The sequence below is a fragment of the Hydra vulgaris genome, chromosome 07 (genome assembly GCF_038396675.1).
Source record: "Hydra vulgaris chromosome 07, alternate assembly HydraT2T_AEP".
NCBI lineage: Eukaryota > Metazoa > Cnidaria > Hydrozoa > Anthoathecata > Hydridae > Hydra > Hydra vulgaris.
In genome coordinates, this window is record NC_088926.1 from 15,438,642 (window position 1) to 15,456,136 (window position 17,495).

Consider the following 17,495-nt stretch of genomic DNA (forward strand, 5'->3'; position numbering starts at 1 on the left):
TTTAAAATTTCATATTTAAATAAATTTATCATAAAAAATATTAGTATAAATATATACATGTTTTATAACTTTCGTTTTGCAACAATTAAGATAAAAATTTAAGATTATAAATTTTATATAGTGTTAGCATCACTTAAAGAGAGTCAAGCCCGGATAAAGAGAGTCAAGCGCAGGTAAAAAGAAGATTTATGGAGAGTAGAAAATCAAATTTGATCATTTTTAGATTGCTTAGATGACAAGTAGAAGGACTTCTGGCCACTGTATTTCGAGCTTGGACATCCTTACACTTTCGATTGAACAATATTTCTGTAATTGTAGACAATTAATTTCGCAGCATAAAGCTTTCCAATGGTCATCTGCTTGGCGTCTAAAAAAGTATACACATTTTTCAAAATTATTGAAATTAATTATTGCAAAAAAATATTGAAGTAAATAAGTGCAGGTTTCTCAAAATAAATGTAAATAAGTACAGATTTTTCTTTCACGAATAATAATGAAAAATATTTTTCAACTTTAAGTTTCAAACTTGTTAAGACGAGTTTTCGATTTGTACAAATTATGAATTAAAATACAATTTCACGTATTTTTTCTCATAATCAAGTCTATTTAGGTAAAAAACTGTCATATCTAAAAATTTTGATCGCATACAGACATCAATGGTACCTATATAAAACGGAGATTATGTGTACTAATCGATGCACCATACAATGTATGTAATATACACCATAAAATACATCGATGTATATTCAATGCTTAGTACTAACGTTACCGTTGAGATTACGCGGTTCAGCATGATAGAAATAAGCGTTGGAAAAGTTATTGAAGTAATTCAATAACTTTTCCAACGCTTATTTCGTTAGCAATAATTTATTCTATGTTGGTGTTTAGAATGAATCCAGACACCAATACTAAAAAATACTGGCGTGCTATTATTTTTGAAAGTCTGCGGTATCTAATATGTTTTAATAAATTAGGCGACTGCACCCAGTCTTTTGTACACACTATTTACTGCATGGTGATTTAAATAATGTTTAACCTGAAATTAGTAATTTATATTGATGTTTTAACTTTCAAAAAATTGTGGTAAGGTAAGTTATCAAAAATTAAATTTCTTTTGCTTTTTATTTTTTTAAGGTAGTGCAACCCGTTAAATCAGAGTTTTTATCTATATCGCTTTAAAAAAATTTATTCAACAGTATAGATTGGAATTGCTATCAGTGTCGCTACTTGCGACACTGATAGCAATTGAGTCATATAAGATTACATAATATTGCAATATTGCCCGTAAAACAAAAAGGTGCGTATGCGTAACTTAATATATCGAGCATTTTTCTAACAGAATATTCAAATATCAATTTTATTCTTTTTTATAACTGAAATACATGGATTTTTACCATGTATAGGTAATTTTCTTATGTGTAAAACAGGAAGAAAAAAATATAACTTTTGAGAGAATTACATACGATTTTTCTACTATAAAAATGTAAAATATATGTGTACAACTTGTCAAAAAAAAAAATTAGGTAGTTAAAAAAGTTTGCAAGATCATTAAGTGGTCAAAACTTTTGATTACGAAAATATATCTTTGAATATCAACACAAAAATCAACTGTGGATAAAAACAAATAATAATAAAAAACTATTGGTTCTAAAGGTTTTCAACAATTGTAGAAATGATGCATGCAATAATAATGTAGCTTAAAATACTTATAACTTAAGGCTGATTTCTAATAGTTGTAGAAATTGTCGTACAACAGTTGTGCAGCAATAAGATTTTAAAATAAAATATTCTCTTGCATAATTAAAAACATTCTTTTACATAATTTTCACAACTCCTGTTATACAAAAAAGTTTAAGTTGTAAAGCAATGGTTGCAGAAATGAATGTAATGGTTGCAGAAATATAAATCAATATTTGCGACAAAATGTTGTGCGAATGTTGAACGACATTTCTACAACTATCGCATAACTGTTGTATAACATTTCTACAAATATCTCACAACTGTTATACGACATTTCTACAACTGTTGAAAACCAAGCTCTAGAACCAATAGTTTTTTTTATTCTTTGTTTTTATCCACAGTTAATTTTTGTGTTGATATGCAAAGATATATTTTCGTAATCACAAACCATTGTGTAAATTGCGCCAAAACTATGGAAAGATATCTGTGTAACTTTAAAAAATCATTTATAATAGCACAAGCAGGTTTGTGACAAATTGAAGAAAAAAAAACTCAACAGATGAATAAATTTCAGATATCGAGGAGCAACAATATCTTTAATGCTAGAAACATCATACCTCAGAAGCAAAACATGCATGCAATGATAATGTAACTTAAAATACTCGAGCGGTGGTAGCTATGTAAATTAAAAAATACCAAATTTTAACCCATTGAGGTGATTTTACTTTATTGGGTTCACTTTAGTGTTGCTTTACTAATTTATGATGGAAAAAGCCTTGTGTTTATGTTGCTTTACTAATTTATGATGGAAAAAGCAATATAGTTTGCTAAAAAAAAAACACTAGCTCTTCAAATAACAAGCTTCATGCAATTATTAATCTGGTTTAAGATGATGAAGATGGAGTAGAAGTGATGTTGCTACAGATGATTCAGATGAAGTAGAAGTGGTGTTGCTAGAGATGATTCAGATGGAGTGGTGTTGCTAGAGATGATTCAGATGAAGTAGAAGTGGTGTTTCTACAGATGATTCAGGCGAAGTAGAAGTGGTGTTGCTACACATGATTCAGATGGAGTAGTAGTGGTGTTGCTACAGATGATTGTGATGTAGTTTAATATAAATAGAACATCATTTTTTATATGACACACTTAAAATTTAATTTCTACTTTTCTAAACTACATATTTAAACTAAAAGACATAATTATAAATTATATTAATTAACTTATTTTATTTAATTATAATAAATTATAACTCAATAAAAAATATATATTTATATATTATAAAATTCACTAAACCTAAAAATAACACTTACTTCGTGGTGGACGAGGAATAACCAAGTCTAAAGTACGTTTTGTTATTTTTGGCCAAATTGAAAGTAACATATTGCGAATTGCATCATTATTTATTTGAAGATTAGCTTTAAAAATTGGAAATCAAATATGACCAATATTAAAAAAATAATAATTCATTCAAATAATTTTGAAACAAATTATTACCATTTTTAGTATATATATTCAGCGCTGTTCGTACTAAAGCAAAAAAGAACCCTGTGTAATCTACAGAACCATCATCATATAATATCATGTTCATTTGGACTAAACGCTAAAATATATTACAAACTAGGTTGTTATTATCAATAATTTTTGTTAAATAATATTAGCTGAGACTAGAATTGAAAAAATGAACTGCATAAAAATTCACAAATAAAAAATCAAACAACCTTGTATGCCACAATTTTTATGCAATGGGGACCAAGTCCTACAGGTGGCATCATTTCTTTGAGCAATTGAATTACTTCTGTATGCTTTATTCGACCACTAAATCAAAAAATTGTCCACCTTTTGAACTGTATGAATAAATATTTTTAGTGTACAATTAAAAAATATTTAATCATAGTGTATATTATTATTATTGTATAAATTTTTTATACACTAAAACTTAATATATCAATGTTTTATAATATAAAAAACGCTTTATGTAAAAATACTTTAAAAATTTTACAAATTTTTGAAAACCTGAAAATTTTTTTTGAAAATACAAAAATTATATTTTGTAACAAATTTGATCAAGTTCTAAATGTACTTTTCTAAAAACAAAATGTACTTAGTTTTTTTAGACTAATGTCTTTATAAATGTCTAAATGAACTGATGTCTTAAATTAAGTATTTAAAATCATGTTAGTGTTTTTTTAGATGTATTTAAAATCAAATGTTTTTTAAAAATGCTATAGTTATTAAAATTTGTTACTTCAAAAGTTGCAACTTTTGATAGAATTATTTGATTTTGATTTTTATATTTTTCAATTTTGGAAGTTTTATAAACAGTTTGTTTTAATGATATATAAAGCCTAATATTTAAGTTAAAATTTTTATTTAATATACCAATATAAATATATAAATACGTTTTTTTATATTATGCTATAATTTTATTATATAAATATTAAAAAAAATAATTGTAGCATAATATACAAAAATAACTAGTAAAACATCTACTAATTAAACTTACGTTGCTCTTGGGTCAAAGTTGGACCAAACCATTACAACTTCATCTAAATGTTGAGGACCAAGCTTGCTTGTATCCTCTGTTAAATATGCAAAGTTGTCCATTATAACAGCCAAGATCAAGTTAAGCATCTATGTTAAATATATACAAATAAGTTTAACCTGAGTTATATTAACTGCATAGATAGTAAAAATAAAAAAAAAACTTTGACATTTTTAAAAAAGTTCTAGAACTCCACAAAAACATTAAAAAAAGTTCCAGACCTCCACAAAAACATTGATAGAATTGATCAACAATTAATTGACAAATAAATTCATATCATAAAATCTTAGTTCATAATATCATAAAATCTTAAGGTTGTCATAATATCATAAAATCATAATGTCATAAAATCATAAAATCCTAAGGTTGTCAACATTTTGTGTGAAACTAAATCACATTTAAGCCAATCACTTTAGCTTTAATGTGACACTGATATCAAAATTTTTCCATCAGAGGAGTCTCAAATATAATTAAAAGAAGTCACAGAGTTTATTGGAGTTTATTTATTATTTTAACAGTTTATTGATTATTTCAATTAATTAATTCAGATAAAGCAATAATTATTCAAAATTTTAGACAGATCAGCCATTTCATGACAGATCAGCCATTTCATGAGGGTCAATTATTAGGAAATGAGTGCAGTAACATGTTTTTTTTTGTTCATTTTCTTTGAAACAGTTTAATGTAAGTGTAATACTTAGTTTTCATACACATGCAAGTAGCAAACAGTTTTTGATGTTTTACTGTAACCCATTACTTTTAGGTATCAGATACCTAAAAGTAACAAATTAACAAATATCTTCCAAACTTTTGTTTATGTGAATCAAAGTATGTAGACAAAAATACAACAAATTTTTCACCAGTTTTTTCTATAAATAAAACTGTAACATGTTCGATTCATAGTCAAGATTGCAAAAACAAGTTTTTAATAAGTTTTTTTAACTGAAATATTCAATCATAACTTTATAAATACTAATCTATTAAACAAAAAGCGTAAATAAAAATTTTTTGACCAATAGTATCAATAAAATAATAAACATTTGTTTACATTTTCTTCTAAAAGAACTATGTACATTTGCTTCAAAAATGTTACTCATCAAATGAGTCATTACTTAACATAAAAGGCTAATAAAATCAACAAAACATATTTAGATAAGAATGTAGATACTTCAATGCTTTATGGAAATGAATCATTGTTGTTGGTGCTAGATTTAAATAGGCTGCATTTCAACTACATAAAAATGCTACAATTGCAAAACAATCCAATCTGTATCCAGCGTATAACAATATAAAACCCATAAAAACTTTTGTGTTACTTTAACAATATGAAGTAAATTAGAAGAATTTAAACCACAACTCAACTTATTTCTAAAGCAGCTTTGTTTATCAGTGCTTATATTTTGAACTTACAGAGAGAGAGAGTGAGAGAGAGTAAAATAAAATAAAATTTAATTCAACAAGAATATAAATCAATTCAAAAAAGAACAATTCTAATAACAAAAACCACTAAAATAATTTTAGCATAAAAATTGTTATTTTGCTCTGGGGTGTATTGAATAAAACTTGAATACAACTTGAAACAAAACTTGAATAAAATTATACCAGCAATCAACCAAAGAACCAAAGTTGAAACAAATTAAAAGTCTCAAGAGCAAGTAGATCTGGTGAATTTTGTAAAAAACAAAAAAGTTTCAATTGATGAAAAGTTACTTCGAATATAACTAAAAATATTTGTAAAAGATTGAAACAATTTTGTGATTATAATAATTTTTTAATTTATTAAAATAAAGAAAATTGTGCTTAGAAGATAGAAGCAGTTTTCTAAGAGGTTGTGATAAAAAAATTAATATATTTAACTTTTATAAATTTTTTGAAAAAAGTAGATAAAAGATGGCAAAAAAAGTCCAAACCCTTCCCTATATCTTTTTAATGTAACTCACCAAATAATAACAAAATAAAATAAAGGAGATAAAGTAGAAATATGCAGCATCACTTCCACAAAACAACATTTTATCAAGTTGAACAGCTCTTAATTTATTGTCACATTTTGCACCATTAATGCAAGCCATCATTATATTGGGCCAGTTATCACCAGAAGCAACCCTATAAAATAAATTTTAATATTTTAATCTTGACAGTATTTAATGGAAAAAATAAGAAAAGTTTATAGTAAAAATTACTTTTCATTTACTAAATCAAAACAAACACTTTTTTTTTTTAATAACTAATTTTTCATGATTTTATAGTTTTTTTACAATATGGCCATGCTTAAAGCATAGCCATATTGTAAAAAAACCAACAAAAGTTACATGCAATTATAATATAAAAAAATACATGCAACTATAATAAAATATTATTTATATGCAACCTGAGTTTATCTGAAAAGATAAAATTGTAAACAGCATAAAAAGTACCACTCAAATTTAAAACAAATCAACAAAATATAAACAGTAAGTTTAACCCTTAAGAATATCTAGATAAAAGTGCTTTAACTTAATTTAATTTTGATCAAGTAAAAAAAGGTTTTGAACTTAATAATCTTGATTTTCAACTCTGCTAGAACAGTTATGCCTTTTGGTAATGTAATATCATTCACTTTATGTATGCATATCGCATGAAAAATTATAATTAAGTAAAATTACTGTCTGTCTAGTTTGCCTAACAGCAAAATATACTTATTTTTTTTGTACACAAAAATAAAATCCAAACTTACTCAAAAAGAACTTGAAGTGAGCTTAAGAATGTTCGAAAATTATTGTATTTATTAATATACAACCAACGTTTATTTTCACCATCATTGTGAGAAATAGATATCAAGGCAAATAACTAAAATATAAAAAAAAACTAAAATGCACTATTTAGAAAGATGTTAAACATAAAAAAAATAAGATTTTATTTAAAAAAACCTGCATTCCAATAACAGCATAAATGTAGAATACAAAAAAAATTAAAACTCCAAGATGCGGAAAAGCCTAAAAGTGAAGGAGAATATAAATACTTTTATTTATAGAAATATAAAGTAGAAATAAAATATGTTAAATCAAATTTCCAGTTTTAAAATTTAAAGTCAAAACAACAACGAACAAATAATCTAGTCTAAAACAATACACAGTATAAGTATATAAAAAGCCTCCTTGGAATTATCTAAAAATATCTGTAAACAAAAAAAAAAGTAACCTGTAAAGATTTTAGAAATGTCCAAATAAGTATTCTGATTGGACGAACTCTTTGCATTAATTTGATAAAACGCAAAACACGAAAAAAAGAAAATATATTTGTATCAAATGAAGGTTGAATTCTCTAAAATATAAAGCATATTTATTTACATACTGATGCAACAGTTTTAATTTTTAATTCTTAAAATTTTTCAATATTATAACTAGAAATGTGCCTGACTGAAAATGATGGATCTTGTTGCAGGTACCCAGATTTACAATTTTTCTAAAAGTAAAAAACTATGAAGTGATATTTTAAGAAATTTTTTTTTTAATAATTTTTTATTATTAACAATGAATCATAAATTTTCTAAATTTATCAAATTAATATTGTTTCTTAAGATAACTTTTCGAAAGACTAAACTCAAATTCAAAAACTCATTCAAAGTTGCAGCTGTCCTTCTCTTCCACCTTTTACTATGATGGAAATTGAAAAATTTTGCTCACACTCAATAAATGTTGAATTGATTAACTTTAATGCATGTTCTAATTCTGATTTGAATCCAGTCCTAACGTAGCTGTTGAATACTTCTGTTGAATACTAATCATTAGGATTAGTGGCTTGGATTGGTTGTCTCACACTGGATTTTATTTTTTGTTTGTTTGTGGCTCTTTGGGCTTTGTTATAAATAAATTTTTTGTTATAAATGAATTGAAGTTCAACTGCCTACTGAGCTTCAGATGGAATTTCTATAACATCATCACTGTCATTGTTGCTGAAGGGAGTGAAAAAAAAAATGTTAAAAAAAAGCAAAAAGTCAGAGTTTTTTTGCATCTTCAATAATTTCTTTATTTGATGAGAGCAAGAATGAGGACACTCTTGGCTTTTCAAGAGCTTGTTGAGGATTGTTGAGAAATTTTAGCAGACAGTTAAGATTGAATGCCTTTAAGAATCATTTTTTTGATTACTTCAAGTAAGCAACCATAAATAAAACTTTCCTCCGTTCGTAATTCCAATAAAAATTCTTGTCAATTAATAAAAATCTAAACTAATAATAAAACTATAAAGAAAATCTACAAACAATAAAACTATGTCATTATTTAATAAAAGTCTAAAAATTTTTTGATGTAACACAGATTTATACTGCCTATAACTTATTCCTTCCAAAGCATGCTATCTGTAACTTATTCCATACCCAATAGCTGTATCAGCAGTTTTCTTGAGAATACCTTTTGGAAGTACAACAGTATCAGGTTTTTGGAGTTTCTTCTTCAACTCTTGATCAGGGTATGAAAAAGCATCATCTTCTTCCATTTGAGCTGAACTCACTGTCTGACATGGTTTCATGTAAACTTAATTTCATTTCAAACTTAGATAAACTCCTGTTAACAGGAGTTTATCTAAGTTTCCATCTATTCTCAATTTTCCCTCTTCTGATTGGTCAAAAATGCAATATCAATATCAAAATTTTATATTTAAGTTACAAATAAAATTTTAAGTTACAAATTTTTACTTTAATTTCCGATTAAATATATCCTGCTTTTTAAAATAAAATTTAAAAAGCGCCTTTGCTTAAAGGTTTTTTGCGAAGCTACCGCAGTACGCCAAAATTAAAAAAATCAAATATATTTAAAATTTTGTGGTCAGATTTACATAAAATATTTCAATTAATAAAATTACAATGCATTATTATTTGTTTCTTCTAACTGAGAAGTAATTCTTGAATGAAAAAAAAATTGAATTATTTTGACATATAGAACTAGCTCAATTTTGTTAAAAATGGGCTTAAAAAAAGATAAAAAAAGTCATAAATAAGACTAATGAGACCATTGAGCCACCCCTAAAAGCGATCAAAATTCAAAATAAAAAAATCTAATACTAAAACAAAGGTCTGCACAACAGATGGGACTCCATGGTACTTTAGACCTTTTCATGACCTCAAAATGAAGCAGCGTAATGTGCATGATGACATTAGAATGTCACTTTCTGCATCAGATTCTTCTTTGCTCTGATTTGATAATGAATCCTCATTTATTCAATTGATGTCTGTAATGGTCTTTTTTTGTGTTAGTACTTGTTTCAAACAAAGGCGGACTCCATGATCATAGCAAATGTGATTTAGTTGTGCTGTGAGAGAAGGACACTTTGCCAAAACTTTGCTGAGGCAAAGTTTTTGCATCACATTCATTAATTCATTAATTTAATCATACTAAGATTTTGATTGTAATTGTTAAAAAATGTTGATGTTCATAACTTTAATTTATTTAAACGTTTCTTCATTACTCACAGAAAAACTTTACTCCATTAGATATTATCAGCATTATTTCCTTCATGTCTTTGTCTTTCACATACGCTGCTAAGCTATAAACTGTCTGACAAACTTTTTAATGTTTTTAGGAGCTTCAAACTTCGTGTCACTTTTAATCAGCTTTTGCATCAATGGATTCTAATTTGGTTGAAATGAAGTCCAAAATTAGATGCCTGGCAACAATTTTGTTAATTATTTTAAGTTTAAATTTAAAAAAAGTCAATCACTTTTGATTAAGATTAAAGTTAATTAGATTTTTCGTATTTGTCAGAAGAAAAAGAAACATGGCAATATTGATGGAACTTCCAAGAATGAGCGTGAATTTGTTTTGTATTGTAGTCTGTACATTTGATGAGCTAGTTCTTTGTTCCATCAGGACACAAGGTGCATTCAACGTGAAACATGTAAACAATGTGTAATTTTTCAAAACTAGACAGTAGTTTTGCTATTTTGAATAAGTTTTTCTTATAATATTATTTATTTTAATATTTGAATCTGTTCAAATTTAAAAATCATTTACGTTGCAATTGCAAATGTTAAAAAGTTATTGTCATTTAAATAATTATTGTTTTGAGCAACATTCTTTTTAAACATTGTTTTTCAAAGCAATCAAAATTACTTGAAATGTCAAACTCATTACAGCAAATAATTCACTATTTGCAAAATCAAAAAATGGTTTTTAAATGAAAGCATTTAAGAAAACCATACTGCGTACATAAGTTATACATTCAATCAAACCCTGAAATGGATCCTTTTATTATGAAAAAGAACCTGTAAGACTTTTTTTCTTACATACTTATCAAAATCAATCAAACTTTTAAATAGTTATTAGATGTACTTGTAAAACTTTTTTCATTTCATTTCAAAACTTGTAAATATTTTTTCAATACAAAACTGCAAAGTAGTTTACACACATGATAAAGCAGAAAATTTCAGGTGGTAGAATAATTGTTAGATTTATTTTGTAAATAAAAATTTTTTAACCTGTTATTGTAGTGCAGCACATAGTATGCTACTTGAATCTAAAAGTTTCAACCTAATGTTATTGTTGTGCAGCACATAATATGCTATTAAAATCTAAAAGCTTTTACCTGATGCTATTGTAATGCAACACATAGTATGCTATTCAAATCTAAAAGTTTTAAACTGATGTTACTGTAGTGCAGCACATAATATGCTATTAAAATCTAAAAGCTTTTACCTGATGCTATTGTAATGCAACACATAGTATGCTATTCAAATATAAAAGTTTTAACCTGATGTTATTGTAGTGCAGCACATAATATGCTATTAAAATCTAAAAGCTTTTACCTGATGCTATTGTAATGCAACACATAGTATGCTATTCAAATATAAAAGTTTTAACCTGATGTTATTGTAGTGCAGTATATATAATGCAAATTCTAAAAGTGTTGGTGAACTGTTGTTATGACAAAACTTTTATATTTTTATGTTTAACTTATGTTTTTTACAATCCATGCAACATTAAGCTATATAAGAATATAACATTCCTATGTTATTTAAATTATAGCATAATTACTTCATAAGAAATAATGGGAAAAAAAATCTGTTTAACAATTTAAAAAATTAACGTTACATAGTAATTTATGGTAAAAAGCTGCAAAACATATACAGCATGACAAGATTACTGAGCAACAATTTATAACATAAAAAGAAAATTATACAACAATTTTGAATTAACAAACATTGCATCACAAAAAAATCATAGTAAATATCAAAAGTAGCTACAACAACAAGTTATTTTCTAATATTCTTTGTAATACTTTATAGCAGTTGTGTAAAAGTGTTATAACCAGTTTTCTTTCTCTTTAACTCTCTTCTTAATTTTCTTTTTGACTTTGACTATTAAAAACTGTTTTACATGACTGCCTATCAGAGAACAGTTTTACATGACTAACTGACTATCAGAGAACAGTTTTACATGCTTAACTGACTAATTGAGAACAGTTTTACATGAATAACTGACTATGAAAAAGCAGTTTTACATAAGGAAAGTGTTGAAATAAAAAAATGTATTTTACTTAAGTACATTTTTTTGAAAAGCCTTAAGGTTGTTTACCACAAGACAAAATAAATTGCATGAAGTTAATTTTTTTGTCATGAAAAAAGGCCAATTTGATTTCCACATATTTTTCATGCTATATTTTTTTATTTACATCCCAAACATGGATACTTTCTGATCCGAAAATATGGTAAATTAAATTAAAGTGTCATCTTTAAAAATAGTATTTAATATATAACTATCTTTTAAAAAATATATGCTAAACTCTGATATCAGTGTTATATCCTATCATATCCTATATGGATATACAATTATTTAGATATAGAGATATAGTTATATCTGAGATATAGAGATATGTTAGATATTTTTATTATATCTGATATATAGAGATATATTAGATATTTTTATTATATAGATTTCCTATTATGATAGTAATATTTCTGTGGAAAACTGCAAGAAGCAGCAGATGGTTAAACTCTAAACGAAGATAAACATCTTGTGAAGCGAAACTTTTGGAATTGACAGCATTAGTAAATTCATCATTATTTGATGAATTTACTAATGCTTGCCAATGTTCTGGGAGTGGTCTATGTAAATTAATAAGAACACCAAGTTGAGCATTTTGTTCTTTGTTGTTGTTTCCATTAAAAAAAATTTTTTGCTTTCATTGTTGACATCATGTGATATACTATTTAAAATATGGTTGATTTTCACTCATAAAAATCCACAAAAAGTTGAAACAAATCTGACTTTTTTTCACTGCAGTGAAACAATTAATCAGCAAAATCAGCAGAAATGTTTTATCTGCACATGCTTATTGAAAAAAAAATTCGCTTTGCGCCAATATTTCATACTGTAGATGGTCTTCTTTTTGATCTTTGAAATAAATTTAAAAAATTTTTTTTTTTTATCAAGCTTTAGTTATACTAATAAATTCAGAATAAAAGTTTATTAAGAAGTTCTTATTTATTGTAGTAATATTTTAAGTTTTTAATATACTTTTTTTATTAAGAATGATCTTTTTATATTATCTAAATAAAAAGAAAAAACTTTACTATATCTACATCCAATGCAAAGCCAATTATTCCCAAAATAACAATTAACAAATCAAATAAATTCCATAAATCTTTGAAATAATTCTATAAAAAAAAAAGTGGTAACAAGTATTCTAAAATTAAGATTACAAAATAAACAATAAATTATCTAATATAAAAGAAACAGTTATTCTCATAAAATAACAGTTATCCATCTAATACAAAAGAAACAGTTGCCCACAAAAACTAACTGTTACCTATCTAATACAAAAGAAACAGTTACTCATTTAAACTAACTGCTACCCATCTAATATAAAAGAAACAGTAACCCACATAAACTTACGCACCAAACATAAAAATAATTAAACAGTTACCTGTCTAAAGGCAAATATTTTTATTCCAGCTTCTAAAAAAAAAACAAAAAGCGCTACGTAGCTTATAAATTCCAGGATTTCTTCATACAGACAAGGTTGCTCATCAAACTAAAATTTAAACAAAGTTAACTTTAAAAAGAAATGACTATGTTAATTAAGGTTTTATAATTTTCAATGATGTTTGTAATTCACTAAAAGATTTAATAAAGTTGTTTTAACTAGCTTAAACATGGTCTACTTAATCAACACAAACAGTTTTGTTGCATTTTCTGTAAAAAATTAAGGGGACAGTTTTTTTACAATGTGAATGGAGATGTATTTGCGAAAAGCAGCCTTATATCAAAGTGTTAAAATATGTTAAGAAAGAATATTAAGAAAGTAACATTTAAAGTTGTTTTTTTTTTCATGACTGTTGTGCTTCAAAAATTATTGTATTGTTCAATGCATTTTCAGACCTTTTTATAGCATATAATGGGGTTGGAAAAATATTTATTTACCATCCAGTTTATAATGGAGTATTTAAATTTTACTTATTATTCCATTTAATTAAAAATGTTTAACAACTTATTAAATGCAAAAAAATATGTTTTTCCTTCTCTTTTATTTGATTTTTCAGAGTGTTACGAGTAACACTCTGAAAAAGCAAGAACAGAGTAAAGTGTTACGGTTCTGCTGGATGCAATTTCTTAAAGTTTATGAAAAATATCAATTACTTAACACTACAACAACAGGAATTTGAAAAAAGCAAGAATATAAGTTAATATGTCACTCATCTTAGAAAAAAAGTTATCAACCTTACATTGGCTATACTTGACAGAATAACTATAGGTGCAATACTGATTTATTTTCCTAAAAGTAATTATGTAGCACAATTTATATAATTGTTTTATAAGCTATTTATCACACTTAACTCAAAGCGGAAGCTTAATACATCCAATCAACTTGGCAACGCTGTTGTGAAAGGTGATAATAAACCAAGATTTTATAGAGAAACTGCAAATTTGAATGAAGTTTGGTCAAAATATGATTATTTTACATTTACAAAACAAACCTCTCATGCTCTAATTACAACACTATGAGCAACTACATTTCTTATTAAGGATTTGCCTAAAGAATATACATCTGTACTTACTTCCATGTTACAAAGTGATCCTCTATTTTAATGAGTATAGACAAATGAGCTGTGGTAGATTTTATGTTAGTCTTTTAGAAGTATGTAATAGTAAAAAGATTTTGGCTGTCAGAAGTTTGCTAAGAGACAATATTAAATTCTGTGAAAAAAAAAATATCAGACATTTTATAACTCTAATTTATAAAATATTATTCAAGATATTAGTTTGTTGCCTACAGAGATATTAAAGCATTAGCTTTATGGAGATAGCATAAAGGTTACCGGTACTATAGCAGACTATGTTGCCAATAAAATGAAAAAAAAGATTTGGATGTTGAACTTGTGATCAAAATATGGTTTCTAAAGCACAAAATATTCTTAATAACGAATACCTAAAAATATTGTCCAGAGACTTACATGTCCAAGTCAATCACTGTCTGATTTTATATGTCATCATTTTTGCATTCTTGATGTTATTTCTAATGATCTAATCAAATATTTCAGTTATTCTTACTCAATGGAAATCTTTGTAGAGCAAATTTTGAAGATTTATTATAGTGTTGATTTTACTAGTGACAATCACCAAGGGTGAGGAATCAATATATGGATTTTGTATTGTTATAAATATTTTTTATAATAACTTGCAAGAAGAAATTAGAGATTCAGTATAGAAAGATCTAAAAAGAAGTGAAAGAATTAAATAAATATATAGAAAAAGAATCAATAAATATTCCTAACAAAAAGATATTTTTTTATTCCTATTAATTGCAATTATAATAAATACAAAATAAAAAACTTTTGGTTTTATTTCCACAGGAGAGTTGTTGGTAGTCTTAGCAACATGTAAGGCTACTATTAATAGCATGTGGATATATAAGATTTTCTTTAAAAAATATAAATGAGTGTTAATTTAAATTCTTTTTTTCTAAAGACAATCTTTTTAATGATCACACCTTCATGTTAAAAAATATGAACAAAACATTATTTAACTAATATAATATTTTTTGTATATTTCACAATAATTAAACTTAATGGTTTAACATTCTTTTACTTTTTTGTTTGACTATTTTTTTTTACTATTTTAAGTTTTGTTATATTTTTTTGGTTATTCTGATGTTTTGTAAGATATTATATTTTGTCTGTTTGGTTATTGTAATGTTTTGTATAATGTTTTATTTTGTTTGGTTATTGTGATGTTTTATAAGATATTATATTTTGATTGGTTTTTTCCATGTTTTATTAAAATGGTTGAATAATATTTAGATTTTCTTTAACTACTTACATTATTTTCTGGATTTTATTATTTTGTTTGCCTGTTTCAGTTTATTCAAAAAAATACAGAACACTGAAATAGGCTATTAGATAGCTATATATCAACATGCTACTAAAAGTAACCTTACATGTTGCGAAGACTATCAACAACTCTCCTGTGGGAATAAAATCAAATGTTTCTTATTTTGTATTCATTATAACTGTAATTGACAGGAATAAAAAAATATCTTTTTGTTACGAATAGTTATTAATTCTTTTTCTATATATTTTTTTAATTTTTTCACTTCTTTTTAGATCTTTCTTTACTGAATCTTTAATTTCTTTTTGCAAGTTATTGTAAAAAATATTTATAACAATACAAAATCCATATATTGATTCCTCACACTTGGTGAATTTTTTTAATTTTTTTTTGACAACATAACCTGCTATAGTAGCAGTAAATTTTATGCTATCTTCATAAAGCTGACGCTTTATTATCCATGTAGGCAACAAACCAGTATCTTGAATAATAAAGCATATTTAATGATTACTTTATTTTTTTTAAATCGTCTTCTATAGTTTCTTTTTCGACGTACATGATCTAATTGAGACCCTCTAACAAGCTCTTGTACACATTCCATATTAAATTCAGTAAAACATTTTTTTATTTTCCATCTGAGTTGATTAGTATCTAAAGCACACGCATTATTGTTGTACACTTTCACCACTGTTACCTTTCACCAGCAGTCCATAATTGTTCTACACTCTGGAAGATTTGTAGAGCTTTATAATAAGCTACCACTGTTTTTGCATAATGCGCACTAGCTAAATCTAGCCAAAATATTTAATTGTGATCAGAATGTTTCAAAAATGGTACCAATCTAGTTTCTAAACATTTTTTCTTGAATACTAAAATAGTAAATAGTAAAGCTATTTTCTCTAGCCTATGATTCAGCAATTTTTTTATACAAAAATACTATCCAAATTAGTACTTTAGCTTCTTAAGAGTTTTTGCATATTTTGGTGATGGAGAAGCATTTGTTTTATTATCAGTATAATAGAATTCATTTCCATTAATAGCTAAATACAAAAGTGTAAAATAAGATTTATCATCCAAAACCCAATCACAAACCTTGTAATTCATATTAAGAAATGACATTTGCTTCTCGCTTCCATCTGAAAAAAATTCTATCTGGTATTTTACTTTTTTGGAAATAATTAATTCCTAGTTTATGATTTAGAGTAATTGAAACATATGGTTGACTACAATTGAATTTTTCAGCTAACATTCTTTGTGATAAACCAGTTTTATTGTTTGTTGATTGTCTTAATTGATTTAAACCTTGTTTTTCAAAAATAACAACCAATTCGCCTGCTCCTTGTTGTTGATTAGCATCAATTCCATCTTCATAACGCTTGATTATATAATAAATGGTTGATTTGCTTTCTCCTTCAGCTTGAAAATGATTAACTTTCTTACCTAAGAATGTCAGAATTTTCTTAAAAAACTTCTTACCTTCATTTATGTTACTTCTTACCTTCGTTTATGTTATTTTCATTAAACTTGTAAATACGTTTTTGTAAGAGCTCTTTCTCAGACATGGTTTATAATTGAAACTTTTTAAATAATTTAGAAAGGTAAATAAAATTTTTGTAGTCCATTAAATCTAGTTTATTAATAAAAAGCAAATAATTGTCCACGTGCAAGTAATGAGGCAATTTTTTCAAAACAAAATCATTCTGAATAATTACTTATCACAGATTAATGGATCTTTGAAAAATATTATTGATCTGATAACCACTGAATTAAATTGTATTAATAAGATTATTATTGGTTCCCCATTAGGAAACAGCCCACAAGATCACTGCACTTTATCCTATTATCAATTAGCTAATGATTACTTTGGCTATTTTTGGCTATTTTATCAGTTCAAAATTTTTTTAGGCTATTTTACCAGTTCAAAATTTATTTATAAAAAAGAAATTTATACATAATTTTTCCAGTACCTGTCCAAA

At 25.8% G+C, this 17,495-nt stretch overlaps 1 protein-coding gene across 8 annotated transcripts in view; it reads right to left on the reverse strand.

Moving 5' to 3' along the window:
* Nucleotides 1-17,495, reverse strand: part of LOC101237519 (voltage-dependent L-type calcium channel subunit alpha-1D) — a 194,449-nt gene continuing 176,954 nt past the window's right edge. For 5 of the 8 annotated variants that reach the window (XM_065801179.1, XM_065801180.1, XM_065801177.1 and 2 more), the window contains 12 exons: nucleotides 13,118-13,225; nucleotides 12,765-12,848; nucleotides 7,619-7,663; nucleotides 7,400-7,522; nucleotides 7,129-7,194; nucleotides 6,936-7,048; nucleotides 6,163-6,325; nucleotides 4,184-4,311; nucleotides 3,399-3,495; nucleotides 3,175-3,280; nucleotides 2,991-3,095; nucleotides 1-367 (listed from right to left, as the gene is read on the reverse strand). In XM_065801179.1, the coding sequence (XP_065657251.1) occupies nucleotides 282-367; nucleotides 2,991-3,095; nucleotides 3,175-3,280; nucleotides 3,399-3,495; nucleotides 4,184-4,311; nucleotides 6,163-6,325; nucleotides 6,936-7,048; nucleotides 7,129-7,194; nucleotides 7,400-7,522; nucleotides 7,619-7,663; nucleotides 12,765-12,848; nucleotides 13,118-13,225 (1,224 nt within the window). In that variant the 3' untranslated portion in view covers nucleotides 1-281. The remainder of the gene's footprint in view (nucleotides 368-2,990; nucleotides 3,096-3,174; nucleotides 3,281-3,398; nucleotides 3,496-4,183; nucleotides 4,312-6,162; nucleotides 6,326-6,935; nucleotides 7,049-7,128; nucleotides 7,195-7,399; nucleotides 7,523-7,618; nucleotides 7,664-12,764; nucleotides 12,849-13,117; nucleotides 13,226-17,495) is intronic. The other 3 variants (XM_065801178.1, XM_065801184.1, XR_010639593.1) reach the window with 2 other exon arrangements.